The sequence below is a fragment of the Anomaloglossus baeobatrachus genome, chromosome 5 (assembly GCF_048569485.1).
Source record: "Anomaloglossus baeobatrachus isolate aAnoBae1 chromosome 5, aAnoBae1.hap1, whole genome shotgun sequence".
NCBI classification, from domain to species: Eukaryota; Metazoa; Chordata; class Amphibia; order Anura; family Aromobatidae; genus Anomaloglossus; species Anomaloglossus baeobatrachus.
The window spans coordinates 548,487,612-548,509,990 of NC_134357.1; the positions used below are offsets into that span (position 1 = coordinate 548,487,612).

Here is a 22,379-nt window from a genome sequence, read left to right on the forward strand (position 1 = left end):
GTGCCGGCTTCAGCGCTGAGAGATGGGAGGGAGGATGGGCATGCATATGTAATGAGCGGGCACACGTGGTCACGGCAGGCGCTGCTGCTGCCTGCTCGTGCCCCCGATGACCCGCTCCACCGCAGCACCCTGATTCCCGGCCGCAGCCCTATAGTCAGACCATAAGACGCACCCCCAACTTTCCCCCAACATTTGGGGGAAAAAAAGTGTGTCTTATGGTCCGAAAAATACGGTAATTTTTGCATTCCACTTGTTAGTTCCTGAATGTGATACTTGATACTATGAAGTATACAATTTTCTAAAATCTAGGCCCCTCAAAGTAATTTCAAAAGTTATTTAAAAGAACATATTGCTACTTCCAATAGGTGGCGCTAAAGTTTGTCCCCTTTCCTGGAGAGACAATTTAAAAGAACATATACAGTAACACTAGTTGCTAAACTTTTAAGCCTCCTATCATCCTAAAAAAAAATAAATAAAAGGGAAATGTTGGAAAAAAAAAAGAGCATACAAATGTAAAGTTTGAGACATAAAAATCTTTCTAAATTATTTGTCAATTTTCAGGAATTTTATAAAATAAATGCAAAATATATCAACATAAAATTAACAGAAGTACAGAAAAAAATCTCAGAATCACTGCAATCAGAAGAAACCTCCAAAGTCATGACCTCATAAAGTGACATGTGTCAGATTTAAAAGAAATTGAAAAGTCAGGATAAAGGGAAAATCTGATCTCATTGTACAGAAATTCACACTTGGCTCACTGCACATTTACTGTTTCAATAAATGCAAAGTTTGACCACAAAGAGTGGACCTGGTCTTGTAGGGACCATATTATCACTTTCATCTGCACAAATTAGAAAAGTTAGATTCATCCAATAAGATATCAGGATTCTAGGAAGGAAACAGCATCATTACCCTCCACTTTCTCTTAGAGGCACACAATAATATTTTTCTCCAAGTGATTTTCTAAAATTGTCCGGACATTCTACGTACACTGCCATTTGGCTTTGTTGTTTACAGACTTGACTAGGTAATGGTCAGCATCTTCTAAGCTCTATAGAAGAAGGACTTTCAGTGCCCAAACATTTTTTAATCATTCCGGGTGGAAGATAATGTGGTGACCATATGATTGTGATATGGCCAGACTACACCACTGAGAAAGCAGCCACAGCCAGTGACTGAGAAGAATCTGTAGCTTCTCTGAGTTTAGTGATCACTACTCACCTGGATATCCATATGTAGGACTCTCCTCTTTGCACCGCTCATCATTCCTCACATATGTCTCTGTAGTAATAATATGGGTCAGATCTTCCCCCTGAAACAAATATTGTAAAAGTCACAGACAGATGGAGAAGTCCCATCTATGATCAGCTCTAATCCTGCCATCTCCACCGCTCTCATTACACAAGTATAACACATATAATACTGGAGGATAAAACAAGACTGAGCACAAGACCTTCACAGCCGTCTACACATCATAGGGATATTTCATGGCTCCTCTCCATCTACCTGATGATCCTGAGGAACATTAGGATCTTCTTGTTTACAGTCCTGTGGGAGAAGAGGACGGGGACATCTCTCTGGTGTTGTCCTCTTACTTGATAGATCTGGAGGAGACACATACAGGGACTGAATTCATTCCTTACATACAGATAATTATGGGCCGTGTGTATTTAGTCCTGTCTATTACCTGGTGATGTGAGGGGCTGAGGATCCTCCATCATGACATCCTTGTACAGATCTTTGTGTCCTTCTAAATACTCCCACTCCTCCATGGAGAAATAGACGGTGACATCCTCACACCTTATAGGAACCTGACACATACAATGATACCGTCATCCCCCGATCCCTTCATAGCGTTACTGTATAATGTCCCAGCATTCCCAGCAGTGTCACCTCTCCAGTCAGCAGCTCAATCATCTTGTAGGTGAGTTCTAGGATCTTCTGCTCATTGATGTCCTCATGTATCGGGGGGTGAGGTGGAGGCCCCGTGATTGGGCTCAGGGGTCTTCCCCATCCCTCAGACACAGGGGCCTGACAGTGCTCACTAGAGGTCTTCTTCACTACTGTGTAATCCTGGTTATGGAGAGACACAGTAATAAATCTCACTACAGACATTTCCAGAGTCCTCACCTCTCCAGTTCTGTCCATCTGTTATTCCCATAGATAACAATGATGTAATGTGATGTCATCAGAATCTCTCACCTCTCCAGTAAGCCGGAAGAGGATCTCTAGGGTGAGGTGTAATATCCTCTCCGACATCTTGACCCTGTCCATATCCATCACTCCTATATGGAGGATCTCCACTGAGAGGATCCAATATTGTAGGGACCTGAATGAAGAGAAGATGAGTTGAAAGAAAATCATAAAGCATCCCATGCAATAATGCAATTACTGGAGATAATAATGGGAAACATATCAGGAGATATAATGTGTAGATGATGTATTCTCTCTTGTCTCGTATAGACTAGAACATAAGATGAATTCCAGACTAAAGGCTGCTTTACGCGTTACAATTTCTCGTGCGATCGCACACGCCCCCATCGTTTGTGCGGCACGGGCAATTTCTTGCCTGTGTCGCACAATGCTGTAACCCACGTCACACGTACTTACCTTCCAAACGACCTCGCTGTGGGCGGCGAGCATCCACTTCCTGAAGGGGGAGGGACGTTCGGCGTCACAGCGACGTCACACAGCGGCCGCCCAATAGAAGCGGAGGGGCGGAGATGAGCGGGACGTAAACAACCTGCCCACCTCCTTCCTTCCGCATTGCCGGCGGGACACAGGTAAGCTGCAGTTCATCGTTCCCAGGGACACACGGAGCGATGTGTGCTGCCTCGGGAACAATGAACAACTGGACGTTCGATTTTTAGAAAATGAGCAACGTGTCAGCGATGAACGAGAAGGTGAGTATTTCTGCTCGTTCATAGATGTCACACGCTACGATATCACTAACGATGCCGGATGTGCATCACTAACAACGTGACCCTGCCGACATCTCGTTACATATATCGCAGCGTGTAAGTCCGCTTAAGACGTCTCCTTCATGCTCCCAATCACTGGCTATGTCAGCCACTGCTCTGACTGATTGGCTGTAGGGAGGGACCAAAAGTTCATTGAGACAAACCAGGAAATACAGAGACTGGGAGGGAGGATATTATTACATTTTGTTTGTTACATTTTAAGGCTCTCATACACATGAGAGTAAGGTTTTTTGAAACTGCTCATTTCAGGGGGAATTGATAAAATAATAGATGTAGGGGCCTCAAGACAGATGACTTAAAAGAGAAGGATCTGGCATGCTGAAATTCAGAAGCTCATCTGTTGTTCTACCTGGAAATAAGCCTCCACTAGAAGAGTCTGCCAACTACTGTCTCACAGATGTTTGTATGGAGATAATGGTACATTATACTGTGTATGGGGGGGTGACGGAACTGTGGGAACATTATACTGTGTGGGGGTAGAAAGGGTCCGAGGACCGAGGGGAGAAAGAGGGGTCCGAGGACCGAGGGGAGAAAGAGGGGTCCGAGGACCGAGGGGAGAAAGAGGGGGCCGAGAACCGAGGGCAGGAAAGGGGCCGAGGACCGAGGGCAGGAAAGGGGCCGAGGACCGAGGTTAGGAAGGGGGCTGAGGACCGAGGGCAGGAAGGGGGCCGAGGACCGAGGGCAGGAAGGGGGCCGAGGACCGAGGGCAGGAAAGGGGCCGAGGACCGAGGGCAGACGGGTTTCCTCACTTCCGGCCTCTCATAGTTGGGGCGTCTGTATCTATCAGAGGAAACGGAACAAAAACCTCACGATTCATAGAAATCAGCGAGTTAAAAACCCCAAGAAAGTCTCAGAGCTGAAGGGGTTAATGCCGCCTGCCCCAGTAATGGGGAATCTCCACATACCTCCTCCTGCAGAGCCGCACACTAGATATATGGCTGCTCTGTGCTTCCAGGACCTGTGATGATGTCACATGGAGGGGAGGAGTCAGGGGGTCACATGATCAGCTCCTCAGTGATTGCAAGTCAACAGGAAACCCGAGCATTTTTCTTGTGACGAATACTGGAATAGTACTCGGGCATTCGGTAAACATTATCCGAACACGAATAGTTACTATTCACCCATCTCTAATGATAATGAGTGAGAACTGATCCCTCGCGACAGTGTGAACAGAGGAAAAAAAAAAGATACAAAAAAACCATTAGAAACATTTTAGGTCTCAGTTATGATCATCCATTTGCCATATATAAACAAACACTGTGGAAGAATGAATGAATTTGTATTACAGTCAGGTAGTGTAATTCATGCCGCAGTAAAGAAAAAATACAAAGAACATTTTTATGAAATTCTTTGTGTAATAAAGATATAAAAATTGTAATGATGTTTCGTGTAGATTCCTGCAACTATGTATGTGGCAAAGAACCCATTATGGACATGGATTTATTACTTAGATTAAGGACTACGATCCACTAAGGTTACCCCCGCCAAGAAGTGAAAGCCACAAATGGACACAAGCATGCAAAGCGTGCACGCTGCCTTCCATTGCCTGCGCCAGGACACCTGGTAGAGGGATCCCTGACAAGAACCCACTACCACCAGGATGGATCATGATACATGAGCACAGGCATGAATTGCCCCGAGTTGGGGCACAAAATCAATCAACATGAAACATAAGTACACCTGATCGAAAAACAGCACCTGGCAGAGAGAAAATGGTGGATAAAATATACTAAATTGCTGACCAGAATCAGGAGATGAGAGTTGCTACTATTAAGATTCTATTTAGATAGAAGAGAGAGGAGGAAGGAAGAGCTCCAACCCCTCCCTCTAGCTCCTCGCTCTGCCTCTAGATCCTCCCTCTGCCTCTAGCTTCTCCTTCTGCCTCTAGCTCCTCCCTCTGCCTCTAGCTCACCCCTCTGCCTCTAGCTCACCCCTCTGCCTCTAGCTCACCCCTCTACCTCTAGCTCACCCCTCTACCTCTAGCTCACCCCTCTGCCTCTAGCTCACCCCTCTACCTCTAGCTCACCCCTCTGCCTCTAGCTCACCCCTCTACCTCACCCCTCTACCTCTAGCTCACCCCTCTGCCTCTAGCTCACCCCTCTGCCTCTAGCTCACCCCTCTGCCTCTAGCTTCTTGTTCTGCCTCTAGCTCCCCCCTCTGCCGATAGCTCCCCCCTCTGCCCCTCCCTCTCCTTCTAGCTTCTCGCTCTTCCTCTAGCTCCCCCCTCTGCCTCTGGCTCCTTCCTCTGCCTCTGGCTCCCCCCTCTGCCTCTGGCTCCTTGTTCTGCCTCTGGCTCCCCCCTCTGCCTCTAGCTCTTCACTCTGCCAAAAGCTCCCCCCCTCTGCCTCCAGCTGCCCCCCTCTGCCTCCATCTCCCCCCCTGAGGTTACACAAAGTTAGGGACCCCAAAAATAGAGATTACCTTGGCGTGGTTTGCGGCTCTTTTGCATTGGTCAATTCAATGGCTAAACATCTCTCGTATTCCTATTATTCATAGCATTTTTTTCAATTTTTCAGATAGTTCATTGTATTTTTCATTCTAGTATTCCCATAGCAGTTCTGCTTTTCATTATTTCCCCATACATTGTGACTAGTGTGCAACTCTTTACCTTATTGTATATTTATATGTTTTTGAGTTTTGCACTTTATTCACACCATTGGAGATCCAGACATACATTCTTTAATTAAGTGGTTATTAAACCAGGTATTGGTAATTTTGGCAGTGTGGACAGGTGCCAAGGCCTGCTGGAAAATGAAATTTCCATCTCCAAAAAGCTTGTCGGCAGAGGGAAGCATGAAGAGCTCTAAAATGTCCTGGTCGATGGCTGCACTGACTTTGGTCTTGATAAGACACAGTGGACCTACACCAGCAGATGACATGGCTCCCCAAACCATCACTGATTGTGGAAACTTCACACTAGACCTCAAGCAGCTTGGATTGTGGCCTCTCCTCTCTTCCTCCAGACTCTGGGACCTTGATTTCCAAATTAAATGTAAAATGTACTTTCATCTGAAAAGAACACCTTGGACCACTAAGCAACAGTCCAGTTCTTTTTCTCCTTGGCCCAGGTAAGATGCTCCTGCCGTTGTCTATTAGTCATGAGTGGCTTGACACAAGGAATGCGACAGTTGTAGCCCATGTCCTGGATATGTAGCACCCCTGCGGTACCAGGTGCCACAAATGTAACCAGTGGAAACCCAAACCCCGGAATATCTGTGCCAGCCAGTACACCGCACCCTCTGGATCCATCGCCAAATAAGGAGTCTGAAGCACCAGCAGCAAAGAGGGGACCAGGGACTGAACCCCTTAAATAGTCCAGGCTGCCTGTAGTAGGACCAAGACAGAAGAGAAGGGACTCCCAAGTAGCTCTAGGCCACAGGAGTCCAACCACAACAAGTGTGCACGGAGGACAACCAATCCAGGTCTCAGCTGGCATAGAGAGCAAGGCGAACGGGAACACCTGGAACCGGCACCAGCGGGTCCAAGTACCAAAAGTAAAAGCAAGGCAAGTTGAAACTGCTATACTGGTGTGGACTGTTTAATTATTGGCCCGTGTACTCACACTGACTGTTCCCCACTACAATCCCCATCATTCACTGCTGTGGACTGTCCCTGCTTGCAGAGGGCTGAAACACATAAGCTGTACCACTCCATCCGCCCCAGCAGGACCCTACAGCGGCGGCCCCAATAACCTGGCCGCAGACTGCAAGTGGTGTAGTCGAGAACTCTTATTTTTTTATTTTTATTTTCTCTTTTACTTTTATTTTTCAACCCCTTTTTGCGAGGGACAGCACCCCAAGGGCCACGGCACCGGGCCGCGACCATGACTGTTCCCACTGCGCACCGCACACCCGGGACCGAGTATCCCACAGCCCCTGGGGCTTCACAGATACTTCTGTGTGTGGTGGCTCTTAAAGCACTGACTCCAGCAGCAGTCCTCTCCTTGTGAATCTCCCCCAATTTTTGAATGGCCTTTTCTTAATCCTTTCAAGGCTGTGGTTATCCAGGTTGCTTGTGCATCTTTTTCTACCATATTTTTTCCTTCCACTCAACTTTCCATTAATATGCTTAGATACAGCACTCTGAAAAGCCAGGTTGAGTATGTGAGTCATGCAAAGCACGTGTGTGAGGTTGCCCCAGCGTTGGTCTGCCACCAGGTTTGCACTGTCATTGCACATGGCCTTCCCTGGCTTCAGGTTCAGTCGAGACAGCCTTTGATCAAACTTGGCCTGGATAAAGGTCCACAACACTGGAGCTGTGTGACTACATTCTGCAATTCATTTTAATTGCAACACTGCCTGATTGCAGGGAGCCCTAGCTGTGCAGTATGGAGGTAGAGGGATTGTCTCTGCACTGCCTGAAGGCATGTCACATTAAGGGAGAGGTTGAGGGCGCAGGTGGAGGTCTTAGAAAAGGTGGAGGCGGCACCCCTTGAGAAAGGTGGCAGACGCTGAAACGTGCGTCGGGAGAGTGGGGGTTCCCCAGCATTGTGAGGTACAGTTTAGTATTAATTAATTTTCTTATAGTGCATACAATTGGCTGTGTACTGGGTGATCTGGTCTGTCAGTCTTAACTTTTTTGTGTTCCATTTTCCCTGGTGGTCCTATAAATGCTACTTTTTGAGATATTGTGATGGGCAGCCTGATCACTTAGTTACCATGATTTAGAGGTAGTGCTATAGTGCAACACATGTTTAATCTTTGTCATAGGGCTATACTAATATATCACCTTTACAGATATTCTGACGAGTAGCCTGAGTATTTAGTTGCTTTTTTTTTTTTTTAAACTTTGAATTTTTATTGAGATTTTCAATTTACGTTTTTCATACATAAAATAAAACAAAAAAAATTAACAATTCTTATCGAACCTAGACAAACAATGACAGGACAGGTGAGGAGGGTTAGGGGAGAGGAGAAATAGGAGGGAAGAGGGAAGGGTTTCAAGAGTCCATGCTCCTTCCATAGGACCCATAGGCCTCAGTCTCACAGATCCTCCTGTCCCGCAAAGTAGTCCCATGGTGCCCACACGGCCTGGAAACGGTCAACTGTGTCATGCAATAGTGCTGTGAGATGTTCCATGCGTCTAACGTCCAGTAATCTATACTTGAGGCTCTGGAGTGAGGGTGTCCCTGGCTGCCTCCAATTCTTTGCAATTAAGCATCTGGCCGCCGTAAGGATGTGGGACAAAAGCTTAGAGGCCGTTTTTCCCAATCCCCCATTCCCAAGACCCAGAACATAGATCAGGGGATCAAGATCAACCTCTATATATAGTACTTTATGGATCAACCCTCTAACCCGCTCCCAGAAGGGGACTATCCCTGGACAGGACCAGAATATGTGCAGAATGGTGCCCCTGCCTCCCCCGCATCTCCAGCAACAAGCCGGTATGGAGGGGTCTATGCCATGAAGGAAATCTGGAGTGTGGTACCAAAATAGCAAAATTTTATAGATATTTTCCTTATATAGTGTGCATATTGACGTCTTGGCGGCGTTTCCCCAGATTGCTGCCCATTCCTGAGGAAGTATCCGCCTTCCCAATAGAGACTCCCATTTCTGCATGTATGGAAAAGACCCCTCAGGCCCCTCCCGTGACTCAGAAAGCAAAATGTAAATTTCTGAAATCAGCCCCTTAGTATCAGTGCCCCTTCTGCAAATTTTCTCAAAATCTGTGGGAATCGAGGCCCCTGCCCTGCCAAACAAGGAGCCAGCCAAGTCTCTGATCTGCAGATATTGGAAAAACTCTCGATTAGAGAGAGAGAATTTATCTCTAAGGTACTCAAAGGAATGGATCTGCATTGTACTTCCATCTATAATGTCTGCAAATCTGAATAGACCTGCCTTGAGCCAGGGGTGCACCATGTCCGACTCCAGACTGCTTGGGAGCAAGGGTTGGTATATGAAGGACACCAGAGGGGAGCAGGGGGATGCCAAAGTATATCTTCTAATGCAAAATGCCCAGAGGTCCCTAGTGAACTGCATCGGTCCAAGAAGAGGGGGGGGGCGAATCACACCGGACCGGGGGCCACAGGAGCGCGTTTGGATGTATAGGCGCCAGCCAAAGTTTTTCAATCTCAGTCCACCTGTTGTATGCCCAAAGGGACACCCAACAGGGGATCCTCCTAAGATGGGCCGCCCAATAGTATTTTAGGATGTCCGGGACAGAAAGCCCCCCCCCTGTTTCTCCGAGCCATCAACACCTCCCTGGCCACCCTATGACGTTTGTTACACCAAATAAATCTAAGGATAGCCGCCTGAAGGGACTTCAGCTCCTTCATTGGTACCTTAACTGGGAGGGTTTCAAAGAAATATAATAATTTTGGGAGCAAGCTCATTTTAACCGCCGCAATGCGCCCCATCCACGAAAGAGGGAGGGGCAACCACTTGCTCAAAAGAGTTCTCAGCTCTCGGAAAAGGGGGGGGAAGTTAAGGTTATAGAGGGAATCATAAGTAGATGTCAGGTTAACCCCCAGGTACTTGACCGCATCTGTCTTCCAACGAAACTTAAAATTCAAACGCAGGTAATCCAGGGCCACCGGGTCGAGATTCAAGGGCATTGCCTCCGTTTTGCTAGAGTTGATCTTATACCCCGAAAGGCTCCCATACCTACCCAAGGTGCACATTAAAATTGGAAGGGACACATGGATGTTAGTAAGTGTAATGAGCACATCGTCGGCAAAAAGTGAGATTTTAAATGGTTTATTCCTGACCAGGACCCCCGAGATGTCTGGATTGCTCCTGACCGAGGCCGCGAGGGGCTCTATGCATAGCGCAAAAAGGAGGGGGGACAGGGGGCACCCCTGCCTGGTGCCATTGGAGATGAGAAAAGGCTTAGAGATGTGGAGGGGTAGTTTGATAGAGGCCGTAGGAGCGCTATATAGGGACTTCAAGGCCCGCATAAAGCCACCCGAGATCCCAAAGACCTCCATTGTCTTGAAGAGAAAAGGCCACGCAAGGCGGTCAAAAGCCTTCTCTGCATCTAGACTCAACACCAACGCCTGTTGCTTCGTCCGATTTGCCACATCCACCAGGTCTATGACCTTCCTGGTGTTGTCCCCCCCCTGACGGCAAGGGACAAAACCCACCTGGTCTTTATACACGAGTTGGGGCAACCATCGATTAAGCCTGGCCGCCAAGAGCTTGGTGAACATCTTCAAATCGGAGTTCAAAAGGGCTATTGGTCTATAATTAGCACAGTCCAATGGGTCCCTGGGTGGCTTGGGCAGGAGGATTAAATGGGAGTGTAGCATGGATGGAGGGATAGGGTCACCCTGAAGGAAAGAGTTAAACAAGGCGGCCATGTGTGGGAGGAGCTCCGCCGCAAACACCTTGTAATAAAAATAAGTAAAGCCGTCCGGGCCCGGTGACTTCCCGCCAGGCAGGGCTTCCAGAACTTGCTCCAGTTCCTCTGTAGTAATCTCTTCATTCAAAGCCGCGGCTGCTCCGCAAGGCAGTGAAGGGAGCTCAAGGACCGAAAAATAGTCCCCAAGTGCCTCAGCCCCGCGCGAAGCCATGCCCGGGGGAACCGGAAGGTTATAAAGCTTGTTGTAGTAATTGAAAAAAATGTCAGCTATTGAAGCGGGGTGATAGTGGATAGTGCCCTTTTCGTCGCGCAGAGCTTGAGGGCATGAGGATGTAGCGCGCTCCTTAAGCTGCCTGGCGAGTAAGGTATGAGCCTTATTACTCCTTTCATAGTATCTTTGTTTGGAAAAGGTTAGCAATTTTTCTGCTCTGCCAATTGCCAAGTCTCTCAACTTATCCCTAAGGCTGATGACTCTCCTAAGAATAGTCAGTGATGGGGCAGCCGCCAGTCTCCCCTCCTGTAGCTTAAGATGGGCCGTTATAGAGTCCCGCTGGCTTGTGGCATTCTTTTTAGCCCTGGCGCCCTCTCTAATGCATAGTCCCCTCATCACTGCCTTGTGAGCTTCCCAGAGTGTTGCCGGCGACGTGACCGTGCCCGTGTTCAACTGAAAGAATTCGACCAGTTGCTTATTTAAAAAGGCCCTAGTGTCGGGATTTTTGATCAGAGATTCATTAAGGCGCCAATGCTGAGGCCTAGGTCGAGGACCATCTTTCTTGAAGTCCATTATGAGTGGGGAATGGTCTGACCACGTAATGGATCCCATTTCCACCCTCTCAAGACGCCCCAGCAGCTGTGAGTCAATGAAAAAATAGTCTATTCTGGTGTGCGTCTGATGCGGATGCGAGTAGAAGGAAAAGGCCTTCTCTCCCGGGTGGTCCACCCTCCAAGCGTCGTATAAAGCCCCTGATCTAATGAGCCTACGAAAGTCCCGGGACAAATTTTTCAAGGCACCCGATGGAGGGTGTCCACCCACAGAGAGTCTGTCGGCCACCTCCGAAAAAGGGATGTTAAAGTCTCCCCCCAACACCGTAGAGGCCGGTGCCAGTCCGCCTATCAGATCGAGTATTTTCTTAAGAAAGCGTATCTGCCCTTCATTAGGTGCATAAATGTTGGCCATTATGTGCGGGGATCCCCCCAGTTGGCCCTCCAGAATCACATATCTACCCTCTGGATCGCAGTGAGAACCCGTAATTTGTAGAGGACAACTGGAGGATATTAAAATAGCAACTCCCCCCCTCTTGGAGCCCGAGTAAGCCGAGTAATGGATGGGAAAGCGGTGGGACGCAAATTTGAAAGTGTTTGATTCCACAAAATGTGTTTCTCGGATAAAGGCTATGTCTGCACCTGATGTTTTCAGTTCCTGTAGCAGCAATTTCCTCTTACGGGGTGAATTCAGACCTTTTACGTTAAGAGAGATAATGCGGGTCATATCTAAAACTTAGAAGTAAGAAAAAGCTAATGGCACACCTATACCGTCGGGGGCATGACTTCCCCTGTGAAGCCGGCCAGAGGAGATGGTCCATACGACAAAGGGCCGCAGCTCCCAGGGACTCTAGAAGGGGTGGTACCTGAAAGGACACATAAGGAAAAAACATCGGGGAGGGGGGAAGACAAGGACAAACATAGAAATGAACATGAATTAAGAACATTAACCAAAATGCATAAACCTTAGGCATAGATTCCCGGGGGGTCAACCCGGAAGGGAGAGACCTAGAGGGAGGTTCCCCAACCCGTCTGAGCTAAGAGAGCCACCCACCTCACTCCCCAGTAGCCCTCCCACGGGGGTCAGTCCAGTGGGCACGGGCCCGTGCCAAAAGGAAACAAGGGAAAAAAAAACAAAAAAACCTCAACCACTAACTCCAAGTAAGGGGACTGGGCTCCCGCCAACCCCCCTACCCCCCACTGCATCATTGTGGCTACAGCCCCCCCCTTATGCAGCTCAACAGACCCAGAGGGCCGCAGATGACACAATGGACAGTCAGAGGCTTGCTGTAGAGAGAGTCACAGTATCACAAAGCATGCTCAGCCACTGGAACTCAGAGGGTATAAGAAATAGGCACCAACCAGGTTAAGAAGTGTCCTCAATGGTGACACGGGGAGGGGAGCGACCCGCGGCCCCTACCTCCTCTCCCCCCCAAAGCCCCACGCCCTCCACCCCTCACCTTGGACCACACGGGAGGGGGCGGCCCTTCCAACCTTTGCAAGTCCCAATCTGGGATACAGACCGCTGGAATGGCCAGTGCTTCACAGAACAGAGTGGTATCTGCTGGAGTGCGAAGGGTCGCTGATTTACCCCCTCTGCGCGCTGTTAGTGCAAACGGGTAACCCCAGCGGTATGGAACCTGGTGCTCCTTCAGGCTCGTGAGGAGGGGTTTGAGGTGCCGCCTTTTCTGGAGTGTGATGCGGGAAAGATCCGGGAAAAGCTGGATTTCCTTGCCATTGAACACAGGTGCCGTGCGCCTCATTCTAGCCATAGCCATGATCAGTTCTTTGGTGGAGAAGTCATGAATGCAACAAATGATGTCCCGGGGTTGGGTGGATAAATTCTTCGGCTGTAAAGCCCTGTGTGCCCTGTCCAGCTTGATGATGTTAGAAGGGGAAGCGTCCAACACTTCATTAAAGATGGATTGTAGTATGGAGTTTGTGTCCTCGGGCCCATCTGACTCTGGGACCCCCCTCACACGGACATTGCAACGGCGTCCTCTGTTGTCGAGATCCTCTATGTGAGACTGCATATCCTCCATAATTTTTTGTTGCGATGTTGCCAGTTTGTGTAATTCTGATACATGGGATCTGGTGATGTCATGCTCTTCCTCCAGGGATTCAATTCTGCCAGACAATTGCTGCAAATCTCTCCTCACTTCAGCTATTTCTGACCTGCAAGTTGCTTTAACCTCATGTATGAGGCATTGAAAGTCCTCTTTAGAAGGAAGTTTACTTATGAAATCATGCATGTCCTTATAGGAGGTGTCTGGCCCTTTAAGGTGAGCACCTGCAGTAATAGACACTGGAGTTTTAGTCTGGTGCTGGGGAGGTTGATCTCCACACCGAGGCCCAGAGGGGGGAAGCAGGCTGCTCTGTTCCCTGATATTACCAGCTGTGGCTGCAGTCCCTTCTTCTCCTGGCAGTGGGGAGGGCTGCCCCCCGACCTCCACCTTATCTCCCACCGCCACTATGTGCTCCTGAGCCTGCTGCTGCTGTGCCTGAGGATCCGATGCAGTGCAGGGCTGCTGAGCCAAGGCATCCCCTGTTGCAACTGCTGCAGGGACTCCTCCATTCCCCCCCGTGTCCCCGCTCACCCACTCCTCCTTCTCTTGCTGCTTAGCAGGCCGGGCCGGTGCCTCCATTTCCCCTCCATGCTCCTGGGAAGATGGCGTCCGGGCCTCCCCTGGACCCTGTTCCAGGCCCAAGAAAGTATCCAGCGCCGTGGTGTGCAGCGGGGGGGCCACCGATGCCTGCTGCGATGGTTTAATCCTCCGTGGTCCCATCCTGAGAGCCGGTGAGTAGGTTTGTGCTTATGATAAGTGCTGATTTAGCTGAGGGTCAACAGGAGCTCCTCTTCCCCACGTCCACTCAGCTCAGCATCCTGGACACGCCCTTTAGTTGCTTTTTAATCTCTTTATTAATGACCTTGTGGATGGGATTGATAGTAAAGTGTCAGTCTTTGCTGATGACACCAAACTATGTAGGATATTAAAAACTGTCCTTGATAGTACAATATTACAAAAAGATCTGGATAAGATGTCAGAATGGGCAGATACTTGGCAAATGAGATTTAATGCTGATAAATGTAAAGTAATGCAACTAAGACGGAGTAATGCTATAACTGCGTATACATTAAATGGAAGTAAACTCGGGACTACAGAACAAGAGAAGGACTTGGGTATTCTGGTTACAAATAAGCTGAGCAGCAGCACTCAATGTCAAGCAGCAGTTGCTAAAGCAAACAAGATTTTAGGGTGTATAAAAAGAGAGATTAGATCCTGTGATCCCACTGTATTGTTACCGCTCTATAAATCACTTGTAAGGCCACATCTGGAATATGGGATCCAGTTTTGGGCTCCACATTTTAAAAAGGACATTCAGAAGTTAGATTCAATGCAAAGGCGGGCAACTAGACTGCTACAAGGAATGGAAGGCCTCCCATATGATGACAGGTTGAAAAAGTTAGATACGTGTAGCTTAGAAAAAAAATACGTCTCAGAGGAGATCTCATTTATATGTATAAATACATGTGTGGTCAATATAAAGGACTGGCACATGACTTATTTCTTCCAAAGACAATACTAAGGACCAGTGCGAGTGGAAGAAAAGCGATTCCGGCAGCTAAATAGGAAAGGGTTCTTTACGGTTAGAGCAGTCAGACTGGAGAATGCCCTACCACAAGAGGTAGTAATGGCAGATACTATAACAGCTTTTTAAAAAGGGCTTGATGATTTCATCAGTACACACAACATTGTTGGTTATAAATGACTAAAGGCCGCTTTACACGCTGCGACATCGCTCAAGCGATCTCGTTGGGGTCACGGAATTTGTGACTAACATCCGGCCGCTTTAGCGATGTTGTTGCGTGTGACACCTATGAGCGATTTTGAATCGTCGCAAAAATGTTCAAAATCGCTTATCGGTGACATGCCCCCTGTGAGGTAAATCCGGAGAGATGACGATAAATCATGATATTCAAGTATGTCAGGAAGCCCTCTCCTGGTGTCAACCCCCCTTTCCTTCACACAACTGGTTTAGCAACAAACTCCATGGCCATGTCCTGTGATATGGAAATTAGGTGGCTTCAGGACAATGGACACAGGATGACTCCCTGCCGTCACCCTGTAGTAGGAGCTGCTATCTAATTAGCAAGGCTATGGAAATAGCCAGACAGAACGACTCCAGTAAAAAATGGTTCATATCTCGCAAGCCATATTTCCGATAAATATGGCAACCATAAAAATGGTGTCTCCGCATGTGGACGATGCCGGCACCCCCTTTTTATGGGAACAGGACATTGGGAAATGCCCCAGGCGTGATATCAGCCAATGGGGAACTGGCAGACAGGTCATGAGTCCCCTCGTTCTGTAGCTAAATTCATAACTGTCACAATGAGAGCATTGGCGTCTGCCTACGACGCTCCCAGGCAAAGTTATAGCCAAAATCCCCTTTGCTGGATAATTCTGATCCATGCAGGGGGAGTGGCAGTGCTTCCCTGTGAGGTCACTAAGGTAGGAGGGGACCTGGATCTGCCCAGGTTGATAACCCTACTTCGGCCATTTTCCAGCGTTCTTCTGCTCGGGGGCCTGGTTGGGACAGACCTGTGAGAGAGTTCCTGGAAACCTGGTCTACAGCGCCCCCCTGTGGCCAGACGCACAAGGTAACTGATTGAATTGCATACCTGTTGTAAACCATGCTTTATCTGTAACTGTACTCTGACATATGTATATTCTGTAGATTCCCTATTGTATATATTGTAGTTTCTAGTGTGCTTTAGGCTGATTAAATTATATAATTAATCTTGGGCTGCTCTGTTATCTCGATCTTGAATCCCACGTCTGTGTGTTCGGCTAATAGTTACCGTAAATCGGTTGGTGGCAGCGAATTGTGCCAAGGATTATTGTGGGGAGGCCAGTGAGATTCGGGGAGATTTTATATATTCCGCCCGCGGAGGTCGGGGGAATATATACCTTACTCTCACCGGGGACCCTTCAATAATCGGCATAAGTAGTATAGCGGCCTCCTTGCTTATTGTCGGGCAATTCCATAATTGGCCTGACTATAAGAGGGGCGCTAGAGAGCGCGTCACGTGCTCTGTCTGTCGGTCGGGAGGTATAAAGGAGGGGTGACCCCCACTTGTTACCCCCCGATTGTGACGTACTGGTAGCCAGCGCGGGGGATTTCTGAGTGACCCCCCCGGTGGTTTGTGACATATTGGTGGCAAGCGGTGGGATCGAGATAATAGTGTGTGTGAGTGTGAGACCCATACTCCCAGACACTAAAGACTGCCTGCAGCAGCTGTGGCTGCTGGGGTCTTCAGACTAGCTCAACACTAGAGTGTCAGAGTGCAGATACTGTAAGGTGTGTGGAGGCATCAGGTGTCAGTTCTGTGTCAGTGACCAAAGTCTGCAACCATGGCTGATAGCACCAGGAGCAAAGCCAAAGGAATGGCCGATGCTCAGACCAGAGACGATGAGGAGGTTGTCCACGAGTCCTCCAGGAGCCCGACGCCAGAGAACAGCTCTGCAGAGGACATCGCACAACCTTGCACTGCTGGACAAGATGAGGAGGAGCTCGCCCAAGGTTCCTCAACGAGCCAGATGCCAGCCCTCCGCTCTGCAATGGACAGTGAAGCACCAGGCTCCGCAGCGGGCCGCAGATCACCACGTGCCATTCCACCGAGCCTGGGAGGCTCGGATAGCCTTCTTCAAATGGCTATGGCCCTTCTCCAGGCTGGAGACCGGGATACCTACGAGATACTCATGGCAGAGCGCAGGGCAGAGCGGCAGGCAGCGCGTGAAGAGCGCCAGGCAGAGCGTGACTACCAGCTGCAGCTAGCTCAGCTCCGGCCCTCATCAGCCACACGTGACCTTCAAGACACCAAACTTCCAAAGGTCCGTGTTGAGGACTTCCCAGTGCTGGAGAAGGATGGAGACTTGGACTCTTTCTTGACTGCTTTTGAGCGGACTTGCTTGCAGCACCATCTGAACAAGGACCAGTGGGCCAAATACCTGACCCCCCGTTTAAGGGGTAAGGCCCTGGATATCCTTGGGGACTTGCCTGCTGAGGCAGATCAGGGCTACGACACCATCAAGCGGGCCCTGATCCAACAGTACAACCTCACCCCGGAGTCCTACCGCAAGAAGTTCCGGACGCTGCAGAAGGGACCAAAGGACTCCTGGGCTGACCACCGGCGGGCACTTGCCCGAGCTGCCGACCACTGGACCCAAGGCCTGCAGCTTTCCACCGGACCGGAGATCCTGGACTTGTTCATCACGGAGCAACTCTTGTGGAACTGCCCTGAGGATCTCCGCCAGTTCATCCGAGACCAGAAGCCAAAGGGATCCACGGCTACAGCTGCCCTTGCCGATGACTACACCAACAACCGGGCCCCTGAGGCCAGGAGAGCGGCCACCAGCAGCACCTGGAGAGGGGGTAAGATGAATTCTGCGACTGCCCCACCTGCCCCTAGACTGCAGGGGGTGTCCCCCTCAACTCCCCTCTCCAGGCCCGTGGCGGAACCAAGACGGTGCCACCAGTGCAACCTACCTGGACACTTCAAGGCCATGTGCCCTCAGCGTCCCAAGGCCCCGGCTCCGTCCCCGTCCCAAGGGCCGCCCAAGGTGTATTGTGTGGGTGGGGGTGGTGGTAGGTCCCTGGACAGCTTCCAACCTGTCACCGTCGGCCGGTCTGTGACCATAGGACTGCGAGACAGCGCCTCGGAGGTGACTCTGGTGCGGCCTGAGATGGTGTCCCCCCAAGACTTGATCCCTGGAAAAAACCCTCGCTGTCTCCGGGATTGGAGGCATTGACCCGGCGCTGCCTGTTGCTGACATTTATGTGGACTGGGGCGCAGGGCGAGGGGTGAGGGAGGTGGGGGTAACTGATCGGATCCCTGCAAACGTGCTACTTGGGACAGATTTGGGGCAAATAACCTCCCAGTTTGGCCCCGCCCCAAAGGCTGAACCTTCAGCCAGTGCTGACATGACTCCTGACAATGTTAATGTGTTATCTATGAATGATGTAAGGGAGGAGGGAGTGAACTCTGATATTTCTGCTTGCACAGACACCATAGACACACACGCAGCTGCAGCTGTGACAGGGGAGGGGGTCAGAGAAAGGTGTGACAATGCCTCTACAAGTAACCAGCCTGTGAGCTGGGATCTGTTGCCCTCTGCAGGGATAAGCAGAGAGCAGGGTGCTGCAGGGGGAGGACCAGTGTGTGGGGTGGGGGCTACCACAGCAAATGTGGGGTCCCCAGAGATTTCACAGCGGGGTTCTGTTGCTGCAGGAGGGGAACAGGCAGGTGAGATTGGGGCCGGTCCAGGAGCGGAAGTGCTCCCAGGTAAGATCTCGGTGCATGGTTCCCCCACAACCGGGGTGTCAGGAAGCCAGGTAGGTCTGCCTGAACCGGCGACTTGGTCAGGAACGGAGGAGGAGCAGGCACGACCCACGGTCGCAGCGGCTGTGGCCGCTGTCACCCGCAGTGGGAGTGCTGGAAGCCAAGGGGCCTCCCGGAGGTCCGATAGCTCTTCCCCTTCTGACCAAGTGGCAGCCGAGTCAGGTGGAGGCCAGGACACAGGTCCCGGGGTACTGACCGAAGATGTGACAGTCTCGTCGATTCTGGCCACATCTAGTCAGGGGTTTCAGGCAGCGTTAGAAGCTGACGACAGCCTGAAAGCTCTTAAGGAGCAGGCGGCACAGCCTCCCTCGGACTCGGACCCGGAGCGAGTGGTCTGGGACCAAGGACGGCTGTACCGGGCCACGGTCCAGCAGGGTTCACCGGAGGCGTGGCCCAGGGACCGACAGTTGGTGGTACCCTATCCGTTCCGGACGGAGTTGTTGCGGATCGCACATGAGATTCCGATGGCCGGACACCTAGGGATCGCTAAGACCAAGGCCAGGTTAAACCAGCATTTCTACTGGCCAAAAATGGGGGCCGATGTGGCTGCCTACTGCCGTTCGTGTGAAACCTGTCAGAGAGTGGGGAAGGCGGGGCCACACCCCAAAGCCCCACTAGTATCTCTGCCAATCATCGATGAGCCTTTCAGGAGGGTGGCTGTGGATCTGGTCGGCCCGCTGGCCATCCCCAGCAGCTCCGGGAAACGCTTCATACTGACGGTAGTGGACTATGCCACCCGGTACCCAGAAGCAGTGGCCTTGTCGTCCATTCGGGCTGACAAGGTGGCCACCGCATTGCTGGAGATTTTCTCCCGAGTGGGTTTTCCCCAGGAAATGCTCACCGACCGGGGGACCCAATTCATGTCCCAGCTGATGGAGACCCTCTGTAAGCAAGTCCAGGTGCGACATCTGGTGGCCAGCCCGTACCATCCACAGACTAATGGCCTGTGCGAGCGGTTCAATGGCACCTTAAAGCAGATGCTTAAGATGTTGGTCGACTCCCATGGGCGTGACTGGGAGCGGTATCTCCCACACCTGTTATTTGCTTACCGGGAGGTTCCACAGGCCTCAACAGGATTCTCACCGTTTGAGCTCCTGTACGGGCGACGTGTGCGGGGCCCCCTGGCTCTGGTGAAAGAGGCTTGGGAAGGGGATTTGGCCACCCCTGGAGTGTCGGTTATCGAGTATGTCATGCGCTTCCGGGACAAAATGCAGGCCTTGACGCAACTGGTACACGACAATATGGCTCAAGCCCAGGCTGATCAGAAGCGTTGGTACGACCAGAACGCTTGTGAGAGCACCTACCAAGTGGGTCAAGAGGTGTGGGTACTGGTCCCCGTACCACAGGACAAGCTTCAGGCAGCCTGGGAAGGCCCATACCTCGTGTACCAGCAGCTCAACCCTGTGACGTACCTGGTCACCCTGGACCCTGCCCGTGGAAGGCGGAAGCCCTTCCATGTGAACATGATGAAGGCACATCATGAGCGGGAGGCATGTGCGCTCCCCGTGTGCAACCTGCCCGAGGAGGGAGAAGCGGAAACCCTCTTGGATATGCTAGCCCAGGTTAGGGCAGGCGGATCCATTGAGGATGTGGAGGTTGGCCACCAGCTCTTGGAGGACCAACGGTCCCAGCTGTGGGCCACCCTACACCCCTTCCGGGGGTTGTTTACCAACCAGCCCGGAAGGACTGACTTGGCTGTCCATCACGTGGACACTGGGGATCATCCCCCGATCCGGCGTTCAGCATATCGGGTCTCCCTGGAGGTGCAGCAACACATGCGCCAGGAGATTGACGAGATGCTGGAGCTGGGGGTGATCCAGGCATCCAACAGCGCTTGGGCCTCGCCTGTAGTCCTCGTCCCTAAGAAGGACCGAACCACTCGGTTCTGCGTGGACTACAGGGGGCTCAATGCTGTCACGGTCGCCGATGCGTACCCAATGCCACGCATCGATGACCTGCTCGATCAGTTGGCCGGGGCTCAGTACCTGACCATCATGGATCTGAGCCGGGGATATTGGCAGATCCCCCTGACTCGCAAGGCCAGGGAACGCTCTGCCTTTATTACCCCATTTGGACTGTACGAGTCCACGGTGATGCCATTCGGGATGAGGAATGCCCCTGCCACTTTCCAGCGGATGGTCAACACCCTGCTCAAGGGACTTGAAGGGTACGCGGCCGCGTACCTGGATGACATTGCCGTCTTCAGTCCCACCTGGGAAGATCACCTAGAGCATCTAGCACAGGTGCTCAGGCGGATCCACCGGGCAGGTTTGACCATCAAGCCGGGAAAGTGTCAGCTGGCCATGAGCGAGGTCCAGTACCTCGGTCACCGGGTAGGTGGGAGAACACTGAAGCCCGAGCCTGAGAAGGTGGAAGCCATCGCATCCTGGCCCACCCCCAGGACCAAGAAGCAGGTGATGTCCTTCTTGGGGACCGCTGGGTACTATAGGAGGTTTGTTCCATGCTATAGTAGCCTGGCAAAGCCCTTGACGGACCTCACCAAGAAGAAGCTGCCCTCTGCAGTCGATTGGACAATGGACTGCGAGACAGCCTTCCGGGCCCTAAAGGACGCCCTGTCCAGCCCGCCCGTGCTACAGGCAGCCGACTTCACGCGGCCGATTGTAGTACAGACCGACGCCAGTGACTTCGGCCTCGGTGCGGTGCTCAGCCAGGTGGACTCTGCGAGCCAAGAGCACCCGGTCTTGTACCTGAGCAGGAAGCTGTTACCAAGGGAAGTTGCCTATTCCACGATGGAGAAGGAGTGCCTGGCCATAGTGTGGGCCCTGCAGCGTCTGCAACCCTATCTATACGGGCGCCACTTCATCGTGGAGACGGACCACAATCCCCTCAGCTGGTTGCACACCGTCTCTGGGACGAATGGGCGATTGTTGCGATGGAGCCTTGCGCTCCAGCAATACAACTTCACCATTCGCCACAAAAGGGGCCGTGACCACGGTAACGCAGACGGGCTGTCCCGACAAGGAGAGGTCGCGGACGGGCGCACGGGGGAACACCGGAGTGTGCTGCCCCCTAGCGCCCTCAAAAGGGGGGAGGTGTGAGGTAAATCCGGAGAGATGACGATAAATCATGATATTCAAGTATGTCAGGAAGCCCTCTCCTGGTGTCAACCCCCCTTTCCTTCACACAACTGGTTTAGCAACAAACTCCATGGCCATGTCCTGTGATATGGAAATTAGGTGGCTTCAGGACAATGGACACAGGATGACTCCCTGCCGTCACCCTGTAGTAGGAGCTGCTATCTAATTAGCAAGGCTATGGAAATAGCCAGACAGAACGACTCCAGTAAAAAATGGTTCATATCTCGCAAGCCATATTTCCGATAAATATGGCAACCATAAAAATGGTGTCTCCGCATGTGGACGATGCCGGCACCCCCTTTTTATGGGAACAGGACATTGGGAAATGCCCCAGGCGTGATATCAGCCAATGGGGAACTGGCAGACAGGTCATGAGTCCCCTCGTTCTGTAGCTAAATTCATAACTGTCACAATGAGAGCATTGGCGTCTGCCTACGACGCTCCCAGGCAAAGTTATAGCCAAAATCCCCTTTGCTGGATAATTCTGATCCATGCAGGGGGAGTGGCAGTGCTTCCCTGTGAGGTCACTAAGGTAGGAGGGGACCTGGATCTGCCCAGGTTGATAACCCTACTTCGGCCATTTTCCAGCGTTCTTCTGCTCGGGGGCCTGGTTGGGACAGACCTGTGAGAGAGTTCCTGGAAACCTGGTCTACAGCGCCCCCCTGTGGCCAGACGCACAAGGTAACTGATTGAATTGCATACCTGTTGTAAACCATGCTTTATCTGTAACTGTACTCTGACATATGTATATTCTGTAGATTCCCTATTGTATATATTGTAGTTTCTAGTGTGCTTTAGGCTGATTAAATTATATAATTAATCTTGGGCTGC

The 22,379-nt window shown here is 51.0% G+C and overlaps 2 protein-coding genes across 2 annotated transcripts in view; one reads left to right on the forward strand and one right to left on the reverse strand.

The window, feature by feature from the left end:
* LOC142312962 (uncharacterized) overlaps nt 1-22,379 on the forward strand; it is a 126,069-nt gene that overhangs the window by 49,307 nt on the left and 54,383 nt on the right. The window lies entirely within an intron of this gene.
* LOC142312242 (uncharacterized) overlaps nt 1-22,379 on the reverse strand; it is a 73,280-nt gene that overhangs the window by 21,799 nt on the left and 29,102 nt on the right. Inside the window, exons 2-6 of the mRNA XM_075351164.1 lie at nt 2,206-2,332; nt 1,897-2,076; nt 1,691-1,814; nt 1,510-1,607; nt 1,225-1,315 (exon numbers count right to left, since the gene is read on the reverse strand). Coding sequence (XP_075207279.1) covers nt 1,225-1,315; nt 1,510-1,607; nt 1,691-1,814; nt 1,897-2,076; nt 2,206-2,332 — 620 coding nt within the window. The remainder of the gene's footprint in view (nt 1-1,224; nt 1,316-1,509; nt 1,608-1,690; nt 1,815-1,896; nt 2,077-2,205; nt 2,333-22,379) is intronic.